Source organism: Chrysemys picta, chromosome 4 (genome assembly GCF_011386835.1).
Source record: "Chrysemys picta bellii isolate R12L10 chromosome 4, ASM1138683v2, whole genome shotgun sequence".
Lineage (NCBI taxonomy): Eukaryota > Metazoa > Chordata > Testudines > Emydidae > Chrysemys > Chrysemys picta.
The window spans coordinates 93,459,870-93,484,799 of record NC_088794.1 but is presented as its reverse complement, the minus strand read 5'-3'; the positions used below and the strand labels follow the sequence as shown (position 1 = coordinate 93,484,799).

Genomic DNA, 24,930 nt, shown 5'->3' with positions numbered 1-24,930 from the left:
GAGCCTCAGCTAGCGTAAATCAACCGTTCCATTGAAGCTGATGGAAATACACTAATTTACACCAGCTGAGGCTCTGGCCCATGGTTGTTTTTCCCCAGAGTGAGTCAATTAAATGACAAACAAATATGTCTTTACGACTGAATGGAGACCCCGAGGCTAGAAGAACCGCGGAAAAGACTGAACTGGCACAAGCATATGTTCCACTATAGCTCAGGCCCAGGCACTATACTTTTGCATTAGAATTTCTCTTTCACCTCCTGTCCATGTTCCCATAGTTTCTCTGTATGTGTTTGTTGCTGGTTGTTTTTTTTTTTAAACTTTGCCCATTTTTCATCCTACTTTTTCTTTGGACGCTCACTGTGCTCAGCTGTGTTCCTCCCTCCCCACTAATCTCTCCTAAGCAGAATGTGGTCCAATAACATTTAAGCGCGGGATAATGCAAATACAGTGACAAACACAACCTTCACCTCTTAAGTCCAGCTTTCCGCTCCTGTGTGTCTTTTGGCTATTTGCCAATATGAATTCACTTTGGAAAACCGCCAAATGCTCGTCCTCTCTCTTTTCATATTTAAAATTGAACTATGCCACTGTATGTCATGGCACAAGACACCAGAGCCAGTACAAGCAACTTTAAGCATAATTGTAGCTTCTCAGTTTCCCCCAGAATGCTTACCTTCAAACAGTTGTGCTCTCTAAACATACAGGGCCCAATTCTCATTTGCACTAAGGCCCCTTTACACTGCTCTAGCACTGCAAAGGAGCCATGAATTACACTGACTCCCACTTTAAGGCCATGTTATAGTGCCAGGGTGGTGTAAAAGGGCCTTAGTTAGATGAGAATCAGGCCCACAGCATGATGATTACAACAGTTATTCCTTTGTGAACTGATTTGAAATCTATTGTATTCATACTAAACATTATTGATACCCTCAAATGCAAGGAACACACAGTTATGTGAGAATTGTAATGAGTTCATCAATAAAAAGGTCATAGAACCATAGGGTTAAAAGGGACTACAAGGTCTTATTGGCATATGTAGTATAAAATGCAAGGAGAAAAACTGGAGTATTCTCCATTATTGTACCAAAAATGGCACTCTGAACTGAAAGTGTTACCCTTGTCATTAGAGTACAGGAAATGCATATCTTTGCAATACCGGCTTCATTCTCTCCAGGTTAAGAAGCAGCATGGAAGGAAATGAGAGAATTCATCCTTTTCCACCCAAATTAGAACACCACAGCTTGTGGACTGATGGGATTTGGTATGAATGCTGGCTCAAATTGGATCTTCTGTTTCACTCTGACGACACTTCATGATGGTTTGTAAAAGTTAAATGTCTTCAGTGGAGTCAATCTCTTGCCTTCCTCCTCTTTCGTACCTAGAATGTAAATGGCTCTGAACTCACATGCAAGAAGCGAAGTGCCTGTTCTCCACTAGGTTCTCCCCATGCTCATTCATCACTTCAGCCCGTTGCTTCAACGCCATCAGCAGTCGTTCAAAATCCTCATGCCGCTTGAGAAGGGTGTGAACAGCATCCACGTGGTCCTGGAGTGGAGGGAAGAAAACTTGATAAAGTCTCACCTCTGTAATATGGCTCCCTCTGTGGCAGTAAAGGAGATGGTGTTATTTCTGCCTTTGTGCGGGTCTTTATTCTCCATCTTCCCCCCATGAAGCAAGTATATACTGTAGATTTTCCACATCATTGAGGACCTTCGGAGCTTTGAACAAGTGAGCAGCGGTGCCTTGCTTGATCCCTTATCTCTCATGTTTTCTCCTGTCCTAAGATTCTATCCTCATCTTTTAATCGCAGTGGCATGGTGCCACCCTGGTGTAAGCACTATATTATAGGGCTTCCACTTTCACACACTCTTAAAATAACCTTTATATTGAACACTCCAACAGCTATTTTAGATCCATCTGTTTACCTGGCATTTGGTTACCCACAAACTGCAGCAAACCAGTCTCTGAGTGATATGAGAAAGCTACACTTTAGATTCTAACAGTACTAGTACCAGCTCTATCATCCAATCTAAGGGTACATCTACACTACAGGGGGGAGTCGATTTAAGATACGCAAATTCAGCTACGTGAATAGCGTAGCTGAATTCGACGTATCGCAGCCGACTTACCCCGCTGTGAGGACGGCGGCAAAATCGACTTCTGCGGCTTTCTGTCGGCGGCGCTTACTCCCACCTCCGCTGGTGGAGTAAGAGCGCCGATTCGGGGATCGATTGTCGCGTCCCATAAATCGATCCCCGAGAGGTCGATTTCTACCCGCCGATTCAGGCGGGTAGTGTAGACCTAGCCTAAGGGTAAGTCTCCAACAGGTGTTAATAGTACTTATATCCTCTTTCCCAGCCTCTCCCCGTTGGAGGTGAGATCATTACATAGTTCCCCCTGGCTGACTGCTGTTGAGTATTGCTGTGGAATGTACCAATTACTTCCTTGCTAATATTCTACTGACTGCAACAGCACGCTAATGGATAATGGCAGTGTACAAGTAGAAGGAACTGTGGAGAAAGCACGGTGAAAAGGTTAACCAGAGCATTCTACCCCAACTGCACAAACACACTTCTGGGTCACAACTGCAGCTTCTTGGTTTTGTGTCTTTTAGCAGTTATGAGCCTGCTTCTCATTTAAAGAAATGAGTAAATGAGAACCAGGCCCTGTGTGTGCAGCTTCTGAATGTTAACACATCACTGTTACAAAAAAGCTGCAACCAATCTAGAAATTCTCAGTTTTGAGCCAGAGGAGAGAGATTGCCATTGAATCTCTGTTCTCACTGAGTCATTGTGGGTCAAGACTGTTCTGGATGGGGAGTTGGAGCAGGAGACAACAAGGGCTGTTCGGATACATACCCCAAGGTCATCTACTCGTAGAAAAGCCTCATGACTGGAGAGGGTTGCATTGATGTGATCTGCTTCCCTATTGAACTTCTGCAATTCCAAGCTGTCTTGGAGCTTCTTCTTCCGCTGCTCCCACATCTCCTCCAGCTCACTGCTTTCTTGGGTAAGCCTCTCCATGGTCTGGCGCACATCCTGGGTCCTGTTGCTGGGCTGACCATACATTACCTTCTGCCCCAGCTCTTCTAGCTGCATAAACCTGCCCAGAGTCACAAGGAAAGAGGACAAGTTACTGTAGGAGGAGACTTGAGCTTGGTGTTCTCCTGGCAAAGCACAAAGAATAATAAACTTCCTTCTCCTATAACTTCCCCATATTTCTCTCTCTCTCTAATGCTGCTCTATTCCTTTCTTTCTTGGTGGCAGAACTGCAGTTACCCACTGCTTTCCCTATTAACATCCTCTTCACTTACAGTCTGCCAGGAAGTGCAGGGGTTGGCTGCTCAGGGTTGTACATCTGAGGTGGCCAGGAGTTTGCTCTCTTGGCTTGAGAGCCCAAGAAAACAGATGGCCAGACATTACATGGGACAGGAAGAGTCGCTGTTTTTTTATAAAGTGAGAGATGGGGCTGGTGGCCTGAGAGTCTGGCAGGCCTGGCTCATAAAAATACAGGAGAGGGGAGAACCCAGGGTAAGTGATTGGATTGCTCCGGCAGAAGTGACCTGGAAAGGAAAAGAGGTCTGAAGACTTTAAATAGAGAGTTTTCTTCCTTGCTGAGCATCAGGGTGAGGTAGAAGGCAACTATTGCAGTCAGACATTGGGTTAGCAGACACTTTCATTTGATATGGGGAAATTAACTGGGTTATGTGCACAGTCAGTTTTTATTTTCTTCATGCTAAATTTTATATGCACTTAAATAAATCCCAAGCACCATTTTCACACCAAGTTTATGTTTCCAGATCTGTTTTCTGGGTATGCTCCTGGTATCGCTGGTGCTGCAGCTGCAGTACCTCACCCTCCTTCTTCACCCTCAAAACGAACTCTACCTGTCCTTCTGAGTGCGAATTTCCTTCAGAAGGTCCTGATGTTCCTTCAGCAACTGCTCTGCGGAAGCCACATCCATGCCCATCTCCTCACTGCCCAGCTTCTCCCTGATGCCATCTGCCCACAGCAGGAGTCTGCGGCTGTCCTGCAGGAAAGCCTGTTGATCCTGTGCCAACTCCAGGGTTGTCTCCCTCTCTTTAATCTGTGACTTGAGTGTGGCCAGCAGCTTCTCCATATTCTCCACTTGCTGTTTGATGGCCCTGCTCTCTGCAGGGTTGGTGTCCTTAATCCTACACAAGGAAACCAAACAACATCCTTGATTTAGTTTCAGAGACAACTTTAGCCTTATAGCTTGACCCAGCTGACACTAAAGTCAATGGGACTGGGTTGTTAGTGGTTCCTCCCAAAAAGAAGGTCAGTTAGGGCACTTAATGTTTTTTATCAGCAGTAAACAGCATAGACATAGTGATCATAGAGTCCTCCAGGAAATTCATCCTGTCAAAAGACTTTAGCACTAGAGGCTGACTTAAGGCACGTGTAAATCAGCCGTTCACAACTATATATACTCTATACACTTCGCTTCAAATATGAAACTAGATCACTAGGCAAAAATATAGATACAAATGGCTGATTTCTTACGATTTGGCCACACTCTTCAGGTATTCAATTTTCCTCTCCAGCACCAGGACCTCCCTGTCAAAGGCAGACAGCTTGCGCCGATCTGCTTCCAGTACGGCAGGTGTGTTTCCAGGTTCCACACCCTTGATATGGACCAGCTTGTCTTGTAGTAGCCCTCTGGTGCTCTCGCAGTCCTGGAGGAATGTCCTCACATCAGCCACCCCAATCAGCTCTGCTCCCTTTTCCTCCTTCAGAGTTTCCAGGCGCTCCCATCTAGGAATGAAAAAACAACTGCAACAGCTATATCTAGACACTGAAATCACAGTGTCTTTGTCTATGGGGGAAAAATAGATTTCCAGTGGATTTGTTGCACGCACAATAAAAATCACCTATGGTAAAACTCATCTCTGTGCCAGGGGGCGGAGACAAGCTCTGTGCTCTCTTTATATACCAAAGCAATCTTCAAAATACGACTGTATTGGCACTTAAAGGGGGCATAGAACTAGTGGTCAGCCTCTACACATGGATGAATTTCCCTTCTAAGTAGGTATCCCTCTCCCGCACCCAGTGCAAGTCGCTATCACACTGTTGACTCTATGCAAATAAAGAAAAACGATCAAAATAAGGACCCAATTGTGCCTTGACATTTTTGACCATGGTTGGAGCTGCCAAGAGTCCATAGAAAAACAAAGAGTTTTTTATAGTTACAATTTTCAAACCTGAATGCCTTAGGAGGACATCCTAACCCCTGCCTCTGGGTGCGCAAATCCGCACTTAGCCATGCAGCACAGGCTGAACCAAACTGCAGAGCCCATTGTGACATTTGACTATCCCATGATGTGCTTGCTTTTACTTTAAATATAATGAAAACAGGCTTATTCCTGTCAGTCTGATGCTTGTATCACAGCACAAGGGATGCAAGGAAACTTCCACCCCTTCTCCTTCCCGTGCAAGGGTCAGGCACCTCCCCTGATGCCCAGATGGGAGTGTGCTGCAGCACCCTATGGATGGTACAGAATTCAGACCCACCTCCCCTCTTGGCTCCCTGAAGCTCGGGCGGGGATAAGGACTTATGAGGAATTTTTCCTACTGGACCACGAACAAAAAGCCCTCAGATCCCAAAGCATCAGCTCATGTACAAAATGAGTGTGTCCATGACCTGGCAATAGTTCTTGTGAATTATATTTTTTCCCCATATCTCCAGCCAGTAACGGTTGGGACAATAAGATCCAATTTTCAAACAGGGACACGTAAACAGAATGGCCCCATCCCCTATGTAGACACTCAAATCAGCATTTATGTGCATACAATAGGCACATATATGCCGAAGTGATGACTAGATATGGCTAAGTGATGATTAAGGTGTCCAGTGTGCAAGATGCTCTCAAATGGAAAAGTGAGTTCCTTGCCTGCCTGTAGAAACTGTTTGTTCTTTTCAATAACTGATTGCCAAGGGCAGAGGATAGACTTTCCATTACAACTGTCATAATACCATAAATCCCGCCATCAGTCCATGTAGACCAGCCCCTGCTTCTTTTCTTATCACTATCCTAATTTTGTTAGAACATCTCCAGCAGGTGTGCATTAAGCTGTGATGCAAAGAATTCTAGTGATTTTGATTCCATCGCTTCTTAGCAAATGGTTCTATTTAGAGCTGGTTAAGTTATAAATAAGAGAGATTCTACATCTCCAGTTTGGTAAAAGCTTCCCCAGTGAAGTAAACGGAAACTGCAGTGACAAACAACAACTTTCCATAGACAACCCTCTATCTTCACATCTCAGGTCAGTTGTGTGTGCCAAAACATATCAGACTGGTATTTTCTCCAGGATCGTTTATGCAGGGCATGATTCCCCATTCTATCAGAAGCACCTTTACCTCCTATTGAGCTCTTTAAGGTGGGCTTGGATCTCATTCTGTTTGCTGGGACTGCTCTTTGCAAACTTATCTGCTAGGCATTTGATCTCTCCCAGCTGGATTTTCCCAGCAGCCATTTCCACTAGAAAGCTCTAAAACAGAAAAAAAATAGAGGGACAATGTATGGAGTGAAGAACTCAAAACTCACCACCTCTATGCAAATAGTGCTTCACAAGCTGTTGTATTCACTCATCTTCTATTTGTATATCTATTATGCTTTTATATCCAATTTATTTCTTTTCTCTCTGTTCATTCAGCTATCTCTTAACAGAATACACTTCCCTATGTGGTTTTCCCCCTTAGCCCATTGATACATAATAAAACTTATTCTGGTATAATATACATCCCATCCCACCCCACTGACACGTGGACAACTTATTCTGGTATAAATCTGCAGTTATATAATCACACCTTAGCTTTCACTGAAAAAGCTTTCCTGTGTAGACAAAAACCCTATGAATTAAAATTCAATTAACAAAAAGAAGGTTGAAAGCAACTTCTTTGGAGTCCTTCTTTGCTCACATACATCCATTCCCCCATGGTCAGTTTGCTTTACAAGTTATCTACATCGAGTGGAGATGAGGTACCTCATATTTCTGCTGTGTGACCTCCACATTGTCTGCTCCAGGCTGAAGGGTACGGAAAATTTTCTCCTTATCTTCCATCCAAGACTGAAACTCTTCACAGGAGCTGTAGAAGCGGTACAATCGGATCATCTCCTCCAGACCTTTCTTCCTGTGCTGTAAAACAGATGGAGAATCAAATATTGTGGTATGCAGGCCTTTTGCAGAAAGAGATCCCCATGGCTAAAGAACTAAAGCATATAGATTAACCTGACAGGTTGGCGGCAGTTCTCCCTGCTAACACACAGTGAACACAAATTGGCATCTTGAGCCTGGAATACTTGTTCCCGGGACAACAGGAATTGGGAGTATCAGAGAACTGATGCTCACAACATGTTGATAAGCAGAAAGTTTAGTAGTGGTGTGTGCTGGCTGACTGAAGATACAAATCAACACTACAAAGGGAGGATTACCTCTTTAATCCTAGGCATGTGTATAAGCACTGGTTGCAGGAAAAATAGGAATTGGAGGGTTCACACGGCAGCTTTTGGAGCGGGACCCCTTGGAGGTTGAGGATACAGCGGAATAAAGGGAAAAACTAATGGTCTTTTGTGAACATCTGTATTAAAGTTTCCAGCCTTTGCCACTACAGCCACAAGACTTGGGGTTAACCTCTAATGTTTGTCCGACCTAGGAGAGGGTCTCCTGCTGTAACAGGCAAATTCCAGTAAAGCCAAGGGGATGCAGAAGAAAGATACTCTCCAAAATATATAAGAACTGGGAGGAAAATCTGATGATTACAGAAATTAATTTGTGATTCTCACATAATGATGTACAAGCCAGACTGGATAAAAGCTGAACCAAATGCACACAAAGCTTAAATGAAACTTCTGACTGTTTTGAAGGTAACCCATGATTCATTTCTCTTCTACTGCTAACGTGATATGGGTCAAAATCAGAAAAGCACCACACAATTTAGCACAGCCAGCAGTCTTTTCGGGGGCTGCATAGTTCAGGATTGCAGCACATTGTCAGAGCTGAGCAAGGGAAGCTAACACAACACCTGCCTACACTTTGCATGATGCTAGACCCCACTATTAATCTCCAAGACAGGCTACACACACTCACAAAGTATTGAAAGAGGTACAATACCTTAGCCATGGTCTGAAGATTCTCATAAAGCAAGTTTATTTCATTCTGGGTCCTCCAGATGTTCTCTGGAACAAAGTGAGGATCTGAATCAGGTGGATTAGAAAATCCAATTTCCGGGGTTCCCCAGCGCACAGAGCAGCTTGACGGTAGTTTAGCAATCCTCTGGGGTAGGCTACTCTGGACCTGAGCCTTCACCACTGGCACTGATATCACCTGTTAAAACAAAATACAACAGAATCAGTCTGTGACACTATGGATAATTGGAGCCCCTAATCTTAAGGATAAATTAAAGGACTAAATTTTCAAAATGATCTGCCTGACTCAAAGTGTTAGATATTGTAATTTACAAATGCACCTTTGTGATGTATTGAACACTGTGCTACAATTGTGATCTATCACTTTAACTTCTCAGGAATTTTCCTGGTCCTGCTTGCAGGCAGGGGATTGTGTAGGGAAGTGAGGGTTCAGAATCAGTCTGCAGAGAGCCAGCCTAGAGTAAGCAGGGGTGAGTTATGCCTCTCTGTTGAAATGAACACCCTGCTTTGTCATCACACTCTGTTTGGGGGTTCTTGTGTGTTATCTATCATTCTGAATTCTAAGAAATGAAATAATGTTGCATGGCAATCTACCAGCAAGAGTATTTTATGCTTTTATCTCACGTCTCTATGCATATACCATGAATATAACTGCAGGGGACCAGAGCATGGGCGGTTTAGCCTAGCAGTCACAGCTGCGCTTGTGTCCACAAGTCAAGGATGGCCACGAGGAAGTAGCTGGCAAGCAGGGATCAGAGTAATTTATAGTGACAGGATCAATAGCCAAGAGTCAGGGTCAGAATCAGGCTGGGGTTGCTGGCTGGAGATCAGAAAGTGGGGTGAGGTTTGGAGTCGCAGCAAGGCAGAAGTCTGCTGGGTTGCCCAGACAATTTTATGGGGCATCCTCCAGGATTAAATAGTGTGCATGGGCCAATCAAAAGGCTGCGGAGTACTGTCACACTGGATCCTTTGCGCGGTACTTCCTGCAGTGCCTAATCTCCATCATGCTCTTTGGATGGGGTTCTACATGGCATCCGGGTGGCAATCCTAGGGTCCACAGACCCAGGTTCTAGTCCCATAGATCTTTACATTGCCCCTCCCTTTTGGAGGGCACCCTTCCTTCATGTTGGTACTTGGATGGTCTTGAAGAAATCTTTTTATCAGGTCAGGGGCATGGACATGGGGAGCAGGTTCCCAGGAGCACAATTCAGGACCCAGTCAATGAGGTAGTACAGTCCCCCCTCTGCAGTTTAGAGCTGAGGACACGGCAGACTATATATTCCTTGTGCCCTTGGACCCGGACTCGTGGGGGGGACTGGTTGGGAACAGTTCTGTGTGTAATGCTTCAGGAGGGAAACATGGAAAATGGGATGTATCTTAAGGGAGTGAGAGAGCTGCAATTTGAATACTGATAAAACCCAGACTGGTCCAAGCTACTGGTGGTTTAGTTTGTGGGGTGGCCTGTTCATACAGAGGAGTTTAGCTGCAAGCCAGACTTTTTGGCACACTGTGAGAGCTGGGCTTTCCTGGTACGGATGGTCTGCCTACTCATTGTAGTGCTTTTTCGCATCATGGAGGTGGTCCTTAAGGTCTTCCAGAATATGATGAATTCACAGAATCCAGTTGGAGGCTGCTGGGTTCTGGGAGGTTGCTAGCAAGACAAGGCGGAAGCTAGCATGAAACCTGTAATTTGCAAAAAAGAGACTCTGCCCCATGGAGGCATGGTCAGTGTTGTTGTATGACAACTTGTCATAAGGCAGGAGGAAGAACCTCTTGTCTTGATGGTAGTTAACAAAGCACCTTAGGTATTGCTGTAGTACTTGGTTCACCCTCTCTGTCTGCCCATCTGTCTGGGGGCAGTAAGCAGAGGAGGTAAAAGTGCAAATGTCCAGTAATTGGAGTGCTTCACACCAAAAGTATGAGACAAACTGTGAGCCTTGGTCTGAGGTGATATGGTCCGGAAGCCCATGAAAAAGGATAACATGTATCACTAGGAGTTGAGCGGTTGTTTCGGCAGAGGGCAGGCAGTCACAGGGGATGAAGTGGGCCATTTTGGGCAACACAAGTCATGATCACTGTGTGGCCATCAGAGTCTGGGAAGTCTGCTATGAAATCTAGGGTGATTGAGGCCCAGGGTCTAGGTGGGATCTCCAGGGGTACTAAACTGCCAAGGTGCTCAGAATGGGGTGTCTTGGTGCATGCACAAGGTCACAAGAGTCAACATAGTCCTGGGGGCTACTGGAAGAAATGGGGAGCCATGCAGAAAATCTTAAGGTGGCCAAAATGGCCCACCATTGATTGTCACGGCAGAGATGAAACACTTCTAACCAGGGGCACTCTGGTGGAATGGATATGAGCCCATCAAGATATGTGAACTCATCCTGTGTGGAATATTGCATTTTGGTTCTGGCTCTCATTTGCTCAGGTTGTTTCATCACCTTCTGGGCTAACAGATCACCTCGCGAAGTGGATCAGATTAGATGAATCAGGTTTTGGTGTATGGCGGCACCAAGGAAGTTGTGAGGTTTAAGGAGAGAGGGTGGTTTTTGGTTGCATTCTTTACCTTCATGGTATTATTCTGCCTTTCAGGATAAGGCATTGACTTTCCCATTACTGATTCCCAGGTGATGTTGAGATTAAACCAAGAGAAGAATAATAGCCACCTGAGATATCTTTGGTTCAAGGCTCAAGCTTACACAGATATTCAAGGTTCTTATGGTCAGAAGAGACTTGAACTGGTTGTCGAGCTCCCTCAAGGTTATGGCACCACTCTTTGAAGGCTGATTTAATTGTGAGCAGTTCTTTATCTAATATTTCATCATTCTGTTCAGTGGGGTCAAAAGGTACATTTTCCATTTTCACATACAGGCTGTGCTTCTGTAGTCTTTCCAGGATGGAACGAACATGGTAACAATGCTGATCAGGGTTCTCTGAAAACAGACATAGGTCATCAAGATAGATGACTATATACTGGTCCAGGATGTCTCTAAATACGTTGTTCACAAAGTGTTGAAAGGTCGCGGGAGCTTTGGTCAGACTAAATGGCATTACTAAATATTCAAAGTGCCCATAGTGGGTTCAAAAGACAGTCTTCCATTCATCTCCTGCCCGAATGTGCATTAGGTTGTAAGTCCCCACCACTCCACTGAGGTCCAGTTTGGTGAAAATTTGCTCAAGGTTCAGCTGATCCCCATATCTGGGGTCGGGAAGGAATTTTCCTCCAGGGTAGATTGGCAGAGGTCCTGGAGGTTTTTCGCCTTCCTCCGCAGCATGGGGCAGGGGTCGCTTGCTGGAGGATTCTCAGCGACTTGAAGTCTTTAAATAATGATTTGGGGACTTCAACAGCTAAGTCAAGGGAGAGAATTCTTCCAGGAGTGGGTGGATCAGGTTTTGTGGCCCGCATCATGCGGGAGGTCAGACTACATGATCATAATGGTCCCTTCTGACCTTAGAGTCTATGAGTGTCGGATTGAGCCTTTGGGCTTTTACTTGATGTACACATGAAGGGCTGCCAGCTCTGGCTCTGACACTGCATAGATCCATCCATAAGAGGCCTTCGCCCTGGGCTGCAGGTCTATGGGGAGCTGTAGTGCCAATGCAGAGGTAGCATGTCCACATTTTTCTTTTCAAAAATGTCCACAGAATCCTAATACTTATCAGTGAGATGGGAACTCAGGCTTAGGAATGGTTCCTTCTGGTCACCATCGTCTGTGGTTCTCCCACAGGTGCCATCACTTCTGGTCATCTGCAGGAGCCTGGGACCAGAGGTTTGGGGCTCACCCTTCAGCAGTGTTCAGAGGGAAACTGGTCCTTTTTTTTCACCAGAGCATAGAAAGGTCGGGCTGGTCCAGTTGGGTGATGTTGAGAATTAGAGGAAGTGTGGAAAATGAATCACGTTGAATTTAATACATCTCCATATCCCTGGAGTACAGCCTCTAGGGGTACTGTTTCCTGTGTCAAATCTATCATTTCTATGAGAACTGACCTAGGCATTAAACAGAGGAGTTTTTGTAGGGTTTGAGTGGTTTCAACATCTATTGAATTATCAGAGCTCCTGTACCAATCAGGGCCACTGAGGGGGAACTAGTTTGGCCCCATCCATCGTACATAACAGTATCTGTACTTGGAAATGTGGGCAGGAACTGCATGTCCAAGATTGGGTTTCCCTTGAGGGGTTGGGGGTAGTTCTGGAGCATAGTACCCCGGGATGCCTAGGCTGGCTCCTCCATACAGCCTGGGTTCACTCATTTCTTGATTCCTTGTTGGTTGAGGTCTGCAATTGGCAAAAGGTAAGAGCACGTGCTGGTGCTCTGCAATAAAAGCATAAGTTATTGTGCAGTCACCGTTCCTTTTCTTCCAGGGTCAAGCTTTGCAGACCAGACCAACCTGCACTGGTTTGTGGGTAGGCACTGGAGTGTTCAGCCCAGTGTCTGGGTGAGGTGGCACCATGGTTCACCTCTTCTTTTCCTTTCGCTTATGCAGCTGCTTGTTGAGATGGAGACAGAGGTCAATAAAAGCACTCACATTGTTGGGGTCTCAGTGCAGACTAGCTCATCCTTTACCTCCTCACTAAGTTCACACTGTAACAGGTGCAGTTGGGCCACCACATTCCACTCAACATCAGCCGCAAGTCACCGGAACTGGGCAGCATATGAGGCTAGGGTGACCAGACAGCAAATGTGAAAAATCGGGACAAGGGTGGGGGGTAATAGGAGCCTATATAAGAAAAAGACCCCAAAATCGGGACTGTCCCTATAAAATCGGGACACCTGGTCACCCTATATGAGGCAGCCGGCCCTTGCCCTAGCTGGAGCTTTCGTAGTGCAGCTTCCATTCAGTGAGTGCAATGAGGGTAATTGAAAATGGCAGAAAACACCCACAGACAGGCATTTCAGTCAGTTAACACCAGGCTGTCCTGCTCTAGCAGTGGGGAGGCTCAGGCCCTAACAACCTGTCAGTGTATTTTCAATAGCTAGACACTTGCAGATGGAAAGACTACTGAGCACCTAAGAGAGAGAACAAAGCGGGCAGACCCAAGGGGCAAACCACCTACTTAAGAGTACAAGTGAATTTCAAAAGTGTCAGGACACAAATTACATTCCTAAACTTAATCAAGGGATTTGCATATTTAGGACTACAATTCCCTGTCAATAATGTAATAATTAATTTAGAGGCCAGATAACTATATTGATTAAAAACAAATGTTTTCAGAACTTGAATGGGAGCACCATGTGCAGCCAAGCACTAGAGGTTCACTTTTATGGTCCTTAAATTATTGAACCAGCAAACAATCAACTGTTAAAAAAAAAAATCAGCATGTCTGTATTTGCCTTCACTGATCAACATATGTGGGCTTCTGAACTTACATGCTCCCTCTAATAACAAGTAATTCAGGAACAAAAAGGGAGGGTCACAAAACGGTGTTCTCAGCTCTTACTACTAATTGCAGTTGCAACAGTTGCTTATCTTGCATAGCTCATTGTCATAGAGAGTGTGTTCGGAGATAAAGAAACCTGAAGGGTAACAATCAAGATTATGGCCAAAATAGTGAATGTGGGATTCAGACCACAGCTGAAGATCAAATGAGTTTAACAAGACAAATCAAGAAGCAGAGGAATCAAACATGAAAACTGAATTCACACAGGATGATTACAGAAATCTCAGGTGAGAGGATTAAAGTAAGTGAAATATTGGAGTCTGGGGAAAAGAAGGAAGGGAGGCAGTGGTTGGTGTATAATGGCCCTTTGGAAGGAGAGTTGGATTCAGTAGGAAGTAAATAATAAGGTGGGGAGGAGTAGGAGATTTGTGAGAGCTAGGAAAGAGGTGTGATGTGGATGAGCCAGTCTTGGTGCTAAAGGACCAAAAACTGTATTTCTAGGATTCCATCAGTGACAGCCAGGGGGCTGGGCCCTGACTCATGTATAATTAAGAGAGTGGATTGAATCTAGGCTCTTCTGTTTGGCAGGGAATTCCAACATTTCAAAAAACTTTGTTTTCATTCCAATTCGGAATGAAAAGTCATTTTGATCTGGAAAATCAAAATATTCCATTCCAAAAAGATTGAAGCATCTTGACCTTATCTACATGCTTTTTTCAGTGAAGTTTTGTCAACATTAACACATTTTCACAAAATGTTTCAATTTCACCAAATTTCCAACCAGCTCTAATAAATAAAACCAAAGGGAAGTAGAGGGACACAGCCTCATATCCACGTACCGCAGATGGAGCCTGCTTTGCTACAGTACGAGCTTGTTCTTCCAGGCGCCTCATCTCCAAGCAGTAGCCTGTGATCTCCTTCTCCAGTCGCAAGTGGCGGTGTAGCAAGGCTTCTGCGCTGGACTCATCCTTTCCATAATCCTTACTGGCCAGGAGGGGCTGCCGCTCCCGTAGCCATGAGTCTGCTTCATCAACGTCAGCAAAGTACTGAAGGGAACACAGGTGGGGAGAATGTTTAATCAAACAGCCCTAAGAGATATACATCCAACAGTCCATCCCCTGGCAAATGGTCAACAGGGCAGTAATTGCATCAGATAACTGTGAGGCTAATCATAACACATACACAGGTCATATAAGCAGGACCATTACTCATCAGGTGGCTCTTTCTTTAGAAACCCCAATTATATTTCAGCATCACACTTAGCACCAATATGGTTCACAAGATCACAATTAAATAAATTAGTCCCAAATATTCCCTCCATAAATCTTATTAGCCAGTTTCCAAGTCAATCACTCAGTAGTCAGACTTTGTCACTTAACAGAATCCATAATACATAGCATACTTTCAGACTGTAGGGATGACCTACAATTTCAACAACAGATGTTTTTCCACAAAAGTTAAAGATAGATCATGAGGATACAGATTAAGTTTGTGTAATAGAAAGCAGCCTTCACAAATTGCAATTCTTGGGAAAAGTTTGAGTGCAATCTTATACAGCTGTAATTGTAAAAAGATATTAAATTATACAAATAATTTAAACTACCCCCTCCCCAAAGCTGGGGGAGAGACAAAGCTATAATAGCTAGAAACAGGAAATAATTCAGTGTTTGTCAAACCAAAGAGAACAACATTTGTTAAGGAAGGAAATGTTCAAGCTTCTGTGTGAATATGGCATGGAATGAAAAGGACAAGGAAAACATTATTACTGGGTAATCTGAGATACTATAGTGTGATTGGTAAATGATGGTTTTATAGTGGCTTTTTGAATGTGTGCGTTTGTGTATTTAAATGGAACGAAACCAAAGTTCCAGTTCTAATTGTAGTAGGAAGAGGGCCTGAGACATAAGCCCTTGTATCAGAGGCCTGGTATAAAGCCTGAGGCCTGAGCTAAAGTAATGGTTAAAGCTTTGCTGATATAAAGCAAAGCCAGGTTGTGAGCAAGAGACAGGCCTGCTCACAGAATTTGGTAAGAACAGAGTTGATATTGCAGAAACACACATTCCTAAGAAATGCTAGGCACAAAGCACTTACGCAAACACATTTCAGAAGGGTGGTACCAGAACACTTTGATACCAACACATTCCCCAGAGATAACAGGCACACGCTGACTGATCCTAAAGATAAGGTCAGGATGACAGCATGATGAATAGAGATGTTTTGATTGAACCAACATGAACAAGGTAATGGGTGTCACCTAGATATGGCAGAGGGAGGCACCTAGTCATGTCAGAGGAGCTATACGTAACTTGTTTGTATTGGTGTATAAAGAGGTATCTCAGAGGGAGTGTCTTTGGCTGGCCTAGAGGATAATGGAAAGTCCCGCCATTAACTGAGCTAGTCCATTGCAATGAGCATACAATGTGTTAGTGTACCTGTAACCATTGAGCCAGGACATTAGGACCGTGCTTCGTTGACAATAAACCTCCCCAAGTGCCTTTGCTACGAACCAAGTTTGTGGTTATTGGGCAGTTTGATCGAGGTCTGCTATGCCAACTATCTGTGAAGAGCTGGGACAGCACACAGAGAACACGCACATGCAGCCAAACATCTAACAACATCTAACAACACTAATCACTCCTCATACTTTGGGGAAACTCCAATCAGGACCCAAGCTTTGTGTCTGATATTTCTTTTTTATGGGACAGATTTTCAAAGGCACAAATGGCAGCTAGACCTATACCTCCCATTGGAGTTTGGTACCAAACTGCCACTGTGCCTTTGAAAAATCCCCCCATACTTCATTCAGTTGAGGCTCTTCAGGAGGGACTTTCATCCATTGCATGATGTTCACAATGAATTTCTCACATGTTGTGTATCCAGCACATCTTGGCTGAGCAGCAGTATCGCACTGAAGGTACAATTATTCAGCGAAGTTAGCAATGTAACTATCCCAGATGGCATTATGCCAGGTAGAACAGAGTGGCTACAGCAATGCTGAATCAAAAACATAAATACAGCAGGCAAAATTCTAATGCACCATAAAATCTGTCTCTCGGAGGTTTTTTTTGTAAAACGGAAGAATTCTCACTTTATCAACACAGGTCAATCGATGGGAGCAGACCCACTGCCAGTGAGAAAGAAAGCTTTCTGGTAGCCACGCAGGCAAAAGGACCCTCCTACTTAACCATTATCAGCAGCCTGAATGGCCTGGTGGCTTGGCTCGGCTCTTTGTCAGAGCATTTCACGGATAGAATGGGGGCGTCTATGAGTTCTGAACTGGGACTGATCCTGCTATTTTCTACAGAAAAAGAGTGTCAGACAGTCACCCTGGTCTCACCCACTAGGAAGCTGATTTACACGCCAGTTTTTCCCCCCCAGTTATTTAACTCTAGTATTTCTAACTGAGAATGAAGGTCACTATATATGTTCTCAACTAGCTATGTACCACTGCCCTCTATTGGCTGGCTAGCAGAAGAGAGGAGTCTGATCTCAAATGGTAGGAGCCTGAATTTTCAGAGTTGAAGGTCAAAGTTTCCCTCCCAGTGCTCCACACATGCAGAATAGCTGACAGCCACAAAGTCTATATGTATCAATTATTATGCTAAGGAACAAGGAAAGCAGAATCTGGAATATAGTGTTTGGGACAGATTTTACAGTAGCCAAATGAAAACAGAAGTCAGCAGTTATGATACACAGCTGATGTCTGCCTGCAGAAGACCAGAATGACTTGTGAGGTACACAAAGTGAGAGAGACAGCACTCTGATAAAAAAAAAAAGATTAATATCATGTGAGTTGAAAGCTATTTTGTTTTACCCCAGCAAAGCTTACTGCTTCCAGATCCTTCTTGTGTTCCTTATATAAACCCCAATCTGGTGACACAAGCAGAAATGGAATGAGTTCATGTTCTTTCTGTTACAAAATGCAAAACCTGCAGCTTTGTTTACCTGTTTGATTAAAGCAGCTGCCTGCAGACGGATTTTACGATTGGCCACCTCGTCTTGGAGCTGTTGCCACAGCTTCTGGAGCCTGTCTGTCTGCATCTGGATATCCCTCTGGTTTGAGTGGTTCCTTTGACTTAGCTCCCAGCCCTTCCTCACTATATTGGAACAAATCGCCTTGTGGGAGTTGCACTCAACTTCTAGAACCTGCCAAATAAAGTGACATGATAATGAGTAGTGGAGACTTACAGGCCCAAGGATCTGGCCTGTCCCAGTAGAATTATGCCTTTTTCCCACTGCCAAACTCTTCTGTCAGCTACGATAAAACTAACATGTGTAATGATTCTGTTTTCCCTCCATTCTGACACTGCCCCTTTCTCCATAGATAACACTGTCCTTTGAGCCCTAATACCTCTTTTTCACTCACCCACCTAATGATAGTCATTGAGATACTTCCCTTCCCCATTCCAGCAGCATATTATACATGATGGTCTCTGGGGGAGGTGTTTGTCATCCATTGAGTAGGCAGCCTTATGTCTTCCACTCCCAACACACACTCACCCTCTCTCACATACGTCTCTAGAGATTTTATGATTCATGGCCCTGCTTTCATGCCTTTACTGTTGGCTTCCTAATTATAAAGAGCCGCATGTAGGAAATTACTGTTTAAATTCTGTCGCTGTCTTTTCGAGTCTTCAGGTCTGTTTGCCACAGTGATTTCTCTTCATCAATAACATGGAACTTCATGAAACTAAGATTTTCTCCCCAACCTGTGTCCAGTTCATAGGGAGAGCTGGCAGCAAATTTCTGGGAGGACCCAGCAATGTTATTCTAGAGTTTCCCATCTCTCCTTTCTTTACCACAGCTCAGTCCCTTCCCCTTCATTTATGGCATGCCTATTGTGGAAGTGGAGAAAGGGATAAAGGGAATTTGAACATAGATATCTTAGTCTCTAGGACTAGAGCAAGAGTCAGGCTAACAAAGTCAGGCTGACACTGACTCCAATAACGCAAGACTTGAAGGCAGGGTCTAGGCGAGTGGAAAGTGGGTGGGAACAGACTGTAAGAGATACTGTTTTGACCTTGTGTTAAATAAGAATGGAATGTAGACTGTGGCAGAAATTAATAAAAAAAGTGAAATATCAGGAAAAAATATGTATAACAAAATGCAGCTGTTGCTCATTATTGTATGTAACAAAAGGTATAAAAGCTTGCCCTAATTGTTTATCTAGCGGAGACCTGCCTAGGGAAGGGAAACCCTGCCCGTGTGTACTCTCCCGTGCATATTGTAATTGCTCGTAATAAAGCTGCCTCTGGTTTGTTGCTTCAAACTCAAAATAAAAACATTGTTTTCTTCCGCACTACTCTACTTATTCTCCCCGTGTACTCATTTGGGAAGGGGGAATGGATAAGAACCATCTCCTTCTCCCATCCACCAAAGTGGCCTAATGGACAGCACACCGAGCTTCACTCTGCTTGGTCTGCACATCCACAATCCCATATTAAACATAGGACTGTCCCTCATTGGGAGGGATCCCTAAGCTGCATGATTTCTCAGGTTCCAAAAGCCAGCCAACCCCTTAATTTGAGGCATAAATGCTTTTCAGTTGGTTTAGATAAATTATGAAAGACTAGATTCAATATAGAGAACAGACACCAGTCAACAAAATACTGTACCTTGTGCTTCTGAATAGAGGCAGTAATCTGACTGAGATCTCGTCCTAATATTGCTGTCCTCACTAGCTGCCATTTCTCAAAGATCCATGACTCTTCTTCCTGACCGTCATGGAAAAACTCAAAAAGCTTCAACGCTTCCTGTAGCTGGGATTGTCTAACATAAGGCAACAAGCAATATAGCTTGGTCAGTGCTAGGATTTCAGGTACAGTGTAGAAACAGAGAATAGATTAAATTAGAGGGCTTCAGCACTGCAGGAAATTCAGAGATTGAATTCCCATGGTACCTCCGAGTCATGGCTGAGTTATGGGTGGAGCAACATGGGGAAGCCAAAAGGAAATTTCCCTCTCAACCCAGGAGATGGAGAATCAGCCATATCAGATCCAGATCACATAGAAGCCAACTTTGACATGGACGTTCCCTCTCAGTCCATGATAGCTGATGAGCCTTAAGGTCAATGTGATGTACTGTCCCTTTAAATGTTTGAGCTCTCCCCCCAACCCCAAAGCAAAGCCTCACTTTTGTGTTAGTTTCAGTTTTGAAGCCTGAATAACAAAGTAAGCACAGGGAGAACTATGGTTCTATCAGCTCCCTCTGAGATTATCTCCTTCTCTGCTGGATCTGTTATACTTTTATATGTGGAGAAATGAGAAATCCTAGATTCTGTCCCTCCCATTATCTCCATTTTAAAAGGACTCTCCATTCTAATCAGAAAGAGCTGGACCATAAATAGAGCCTTACCGGGATTTGCTGAGAGCCACAAGGTTTTGGTACAGCTGATGGAGCATCCGAGCTTTGGCATGAAGCACATCTGACTTGATTGCTTTGCCTTTGGTGGCCTCTGCTGTCCTCTGGGTGACGTACCTCACCCTATCATCATACGAAGTGATCTGGAAGTCAACCAAATTGTGCTTCTGCGACAGATCTACTACCTCCAAGAGCTGCTTCCCATAATCCTGAGATGTCACTAGTGCCTGAAAACCAAAAGTGAGAAATTATCAGCACTATGACCTCATCTTCTCCTATGTGTGTGCAGACAATGCCATCCAGGATCTAAGGACTGAACTGAAATCAATGGAAGGACTCCCATTGGCTCTGACAGGTGTTGGATTGGACCCAAATGAATGAGTGGGTGTGTGGTTTGAACTCTGTGGGAACACTAACTGGCTGACTGGAAGGAGATAAATAACCAAACCTCTCCTTCAAATTCATAACATATAACCCACAATCCATAGCTTTTATCTGCTGCAGTGGATGTGGGGGAAGTAGTCATATTCTTTAAACAAGAGTCACTTCTCACTCCCAGAATCACTGCTTAAGTCCAGCATTTACTATGCCCACTGAGTGCACCTCTCCTATATGCCTGATTATAGTGTGCTTGATTCAGTTTTTATCTGAAGAAATCTAGGATGCTCCCCTTCTACAGTACATTATAATTGTATCGTTTTCCTCTGAGGAATATACTTGGTTTTGGAGGCAAGTGTCCAGATAGTGGGAATAATAACCAGTGCACAGTATTTTCTTTCCTGACAAAAGGCTAGGGCTCAGAGATTCAGAATAGCTAGTCCCTGTCTCCAATTTGCAATTCTCAAGTTTACATAAACTGCAAGGTCCATAAACAAAATGGTTTTTATACTTCATGTTCAGCACAATCCATAATATTCTCTCTCTTGCACAGTACAGGTCAAGGCAAAAGCACACATTTACAGTGGTTGCCATTACACCCTTCAGCAGTTACCAGTGACCACACAATGGTATCTACAACATCAGTTATCTCCTATACTAAGTGACTTCAGTTTGAATTGTGGTGATTGGTACTTGTGCAAATCAGGAAAAAAATTAATTTAGGTGCCTTAATATGGATTCAGCTGCCTACTTTTGAAAATTCTAGCCATAATATGCTCAATTCCCAGCACAATATAAACATGGCAATCCATAATTGTCACTGGAATACTGTGTCTGGTGCAAATTGTGGGCACAGCCCACATGCTGATGGAGAGGGGTTGGTACCTGCAGTCTTTTGAGTTCCTCTGTAATGGTATCAATGTCCCTCAGAAGGCCCAGAGTTTCCTGCATTGCTCCCAGAGAGTGTTTCTGTCTCTGGAGCTGCTCCAGTAGATCCTGCCACTGTTGAGAAATGTCCTCTTGCCTGTAAAGAAGGGAGGAGAAAAGACTGACTTATCCACAAGGATCTGATGCTTTGGACAGCATGGGAAAAGACCCTGTTGACACATGGAGCTTACAATTTTAGGGGAGTTAAATGAACACCTAGGGTTCCTAAAGTCATATACAGTCTATGTATCATCTAATGAAGCATACACTGGTCTCATGGCTCAGCACACTATATCCTCTCAATGAATACGGTCCTGGGGAAGATATTTTGGTTAATATGTAAATCATCATTAATCTTGTTTGAGGGACTATTGTGTATGGATTCTCATATCCGATGTCCCATGTCCTTTTAGCCTGTGACAATAAATATATATGAAAAAAGGAATGGTCCCTTATGACTCAGATTAGATAAAAAATTAATTCAAACCGTACCTCAAATCAAAACCAAAGCTTCTGTGGAGTTTGGTTAAGTATTTTATTATTTTCACACATGCTTCTGGCTTTGGTTGAGTCTAGAAAAGACAAGTAGTGAAATACCACAGAAAAGGTTGTTCTTAGGGTATTTCCATGAAGTCCCAAACCAGGAATTTCTGATCATCTTAGAAGTACTGATCTCACAAGATTTATAGCCCAATTTGGGAACTGGAGGGGCATCAGAAGATTTGTGGCTATCTATCTGAACCTCTCAAACCACACACTAAAAGAGATATGTGATGGGTTGGCTGAAAATATTCCACTGAAACTTTCTTTTGATGGAAGATTGGGTTTTCAACAAAACAAACATTTCACATTGTCAGCTTTCCTCAAAATGTTTGTATCTTTATCGGCCAATTTTTGTTCCCCAGTTTTTGAGGTTCTTTTTTCAACAAAAAGTTAAAATTTGAATGAAAATGAAATATTTTGCTTTTTCATTTACATTTTTTGGGGTGGGGGGAGGAGGGGGAATCTGACCACCTCTACTTATGTGGAATAGAGCTGTTGAACTATTCCCTCCTCTTCCACATCCACTTAATATCATAACTTGTTTAGTCTCCATGACTGCCCATTTCCACTAGCACGACTTACTTCTTTATGATCTGGATCTTGTGATGATAGTTCTCTCGGGTTATAACAGACGCCATGTCATTCAGTGCTCTGAAGCGCTGCTCCCTGGGCAGTACATCTGCCACAATAGCCTCAAGCTTCTTAGTGGCAGCCTCCACCTTGTCCACACTCTCTGGCTGGAAGTCCTGCTTCCTGAGCACCTTCCTCATGTCCTCCAAGTATGACTCACGCAGGGCTGCTTTCTTCAGGAACCTCTGGGCCAACTGTTCCACTCTCTCCAGCCTCTGCATCTCTCGCTGCAGCGCTTCTCCCCGGCTGTGCTCCGCTTTCTCCAAGATGACCCAGTGCTTTTCCACATCTTGCAGTGTCCTGCCTTCAGGGGGCAGATATGGCCGTTGATTGTTGGCTCTTTGCTTGGTTCTGATGTGGAAAAAGTGGGCTTCAATCATGCCTCTCTCTTGGTATTTGGGTGGCTTCTCTACCGTGCGGAAGGTCTTGAAGTTGGCCATGAGCATCCACATATCCTGTATGGAGTTGGGAAAGTGGCGATCGTCCAACTCTACTACTTTCTGTTTAATCCATTTCAAGAGCTCAGAGATCATCTGCTCATACTGAAACTTCAAGTCATCAATCTCCTTCAGGAAGAACAGAATCTGAAACACGAACATGGAAACACAAGGTGTTTAAGCAGCATGATGAAGCGAGGAGGAAGAAAACTATGTGGCATGCTCATAAACTCAGTTTAATCGGGATGCAAATGAGCTGATGGTGTGTGGCCATCAGTACCAGGAAAGTGCTATTTAACACTGCAGGCTGCCATGTCCCTCAGGTTATTATATCAGCATGGAGACGGTTATCACATCTGAGACAAGGAGGATTCCTTCCCAGTCTAGGTTCAGTAAGAGCAGAATGATCATCCCCAAAACATGTTAAGCAAAGGGATTAAAAGTGATTTCATGTGCCAATATTAATTTTAGTTTCTTTTAAAAAATAAGTGAATTTTGAGGCTCATATAAGCTACAGACGGTACTAGCTACTTGTGAGGGGTAGGCATTATGTAGGCAAGAATTATGTAAGCTTCCTCCTACGACTGAAAAATAAGAATTCTGTTTTCAGAATTTGTTTTTGTTCTGCATTGGAACAAAACTTGCAAAACTTTTTTAGGGGAAAAAAAAAGCAATGAGGGAGAGGGAGTGATTGAGATTTGTGCCCTAGAATAACCAATAGGCCAGGTTAAGGACCCTCACCTGAGATGTGGGAGACCCAAGTACTCTGCCTAATTTGGAGGAGGACCTTGAGCCTGGGTCTCTCCCAGTCTAGATGAGTGCCCTGGCTATTCGGGGGGTGGGGAGTCATGCTTTCTCCCCCATGTGAAATTCCATGTGAGGCCTGAGAAACCTTCATGAAGGAAAATTTCATCAAAACATATATTTTTCCATAAAAAGTTTCAATGAATCAACATTTTCCGATGAAAACAACATTTTGTTGAAAACTTCCCAGCCAGTTCTACTTTCTATCCACAGTCAGCCTGAAACACCTTTTTCCCGACTAGCAGAACTCCTGCCACTGACTCTTGAACTTGTCTTGAACAGAGACTGAAAAATGTACCACAATAAGCAGTGGTTTTGTGCGGATGCCAAATGTCAACTAGTAGCAACTCTGAGAACACGATACTCATTTATTTCACTTGCCATGTTGCCTGGATTGGAATTCAGTTTTCCTGAAGTGAAAGATTTTACTCTAATCTGTAGTGAAACAGAGTGAGGGGCAACCCCCCCTTTCTATTTTATGTATACCTTTTATTCCTTTTCTTTGCACCTTATATTATATTTCTTCCTCATCCCATAGCCCTGTGTAACTCCTAAACCTGAAATACCCCAGAGATACCAAGGCTAATATTGGCTGAAACCTGCTGCATGAAAGTTCAAACAATGCAGAATGACATTCTGTGTCTCTGTTGCTCTCTATGGAGACTCAGCACCATCTGTTTCACTCTGCAGACACTTAAATTAATAAGGAAGGTGTTGCAAGTGAATAAAGACCTATGAGCTACACATTCTAATCTGTTTTTGCCTATCAGAAATTGTACTTGTAAAAGAGTGGCTGTCCCAATGCTCGAAGAGGAGTGAAACAGCACTAACCTTTAGTGCAGGAAAAGCAGCCCGTGGCATCAGAGCTCCCTTCTGTATGTTCTGCCATCGCACCCAGTTCTGGCTGAAGGATCCTAATAAGTGCATGGTCACTGGAGCAGGTGGGGGAAGGGAGATTTACCTCTCTCGATTGATTCCCTCTGCAATCCTGGTCACCCACTTAGCCTCAGCTCTCAGGCTGTCTTGACACATTGAGGCTTCCCTCCCCAATCCTATTAGTGAATTCAGAGCTGCCCATCTGAGGGGACTAAGGACATGAAGATATTATCGTGTGTTCGTGTGTGTGTGTTTGTTTGCGCGTGCATATGGAGAAGGCAGAGAGGCCTATAAGAGGGAGGAAGGGGAAAAAAGGCTGAGGGGGAGAGAAAAATGGGAAACAAAAAGCAGGTAAATGCAAGGAGAAAAATAAACAATGAAAATAGAAAACACAAACAGGAAAATGCAGAAAAGGAAATCAATGGAACATT

The 24,930-nt window shown here is 43.9% G+C and overlaps 1 protein-coding gene across 2 annotated transcripts in view; it reads right to left on the bottom strand.

Moving 5' to 3' along the window:
• The window catches only part of SPTBN5 (spectrin beta, non-erythrocytic 5), a 143,937-nt gene extending 119,348 nt beyond the window's left edge, over positions 1–24,589 (bottom strand). For both annotated transcript variants that reach the window (XR_006174251.2, XM_024106610.3), the window contains exons 1-14: positions 24,455–24,589; positions 22,335–22,966; positions 21,168–21,306; positions 19,899–20,131; positions 19,160–19,313; positions 17,490–17,690; positions 14,384–14,590; positions 8,133–8,345; positions 7,005–7,157; positions 6,379–6,509; positions 4,524–4,775; positions 3,887–4,174; positions 2,859–3,102; positions 1,406–1,545 (exon numbers count right to left, since the gene is read on the bottom strand). Coding sequence is in view for 1 of the 2 variants with exons in the window: in XM_024106610.3 (XP_023962378.2) it covers positions 1,406–1,545; positions 2,859–3,102; positions 3,887–4,174; positions 4,524–4,775; positions 6,379–6,509; positions 7,005–7,157; positions 8,133–8,345; positions 14,384–14,590; positions 17,490–17,690; positions 19,160–19,313; positions 19,899–20,131; positions 21,168–21,306; positions 22,335–22,966; positions 24,455–24,550 (3,083 nt within the window). In the remaining variant the exon portion in view is untranslated. The remainder of the gene's footprint in view (positions 1–1,405; positions 1,546–2,858; positions 3,103–3,886; positions 4,175–4,523; positions 4,776–6,378; positions 6,510–7,004; positions 7,158–8,132; positions 8,346–14,383; positions 14,591–17,489; positions 17,691–19,159; positions 19,314–19,898; positions 20,132–21,167; positions 21,307–22,334; positions 22,967–24,454) is intronic.
• Positions 24,590–24,930: the final 341 nt, after the last annotated feature.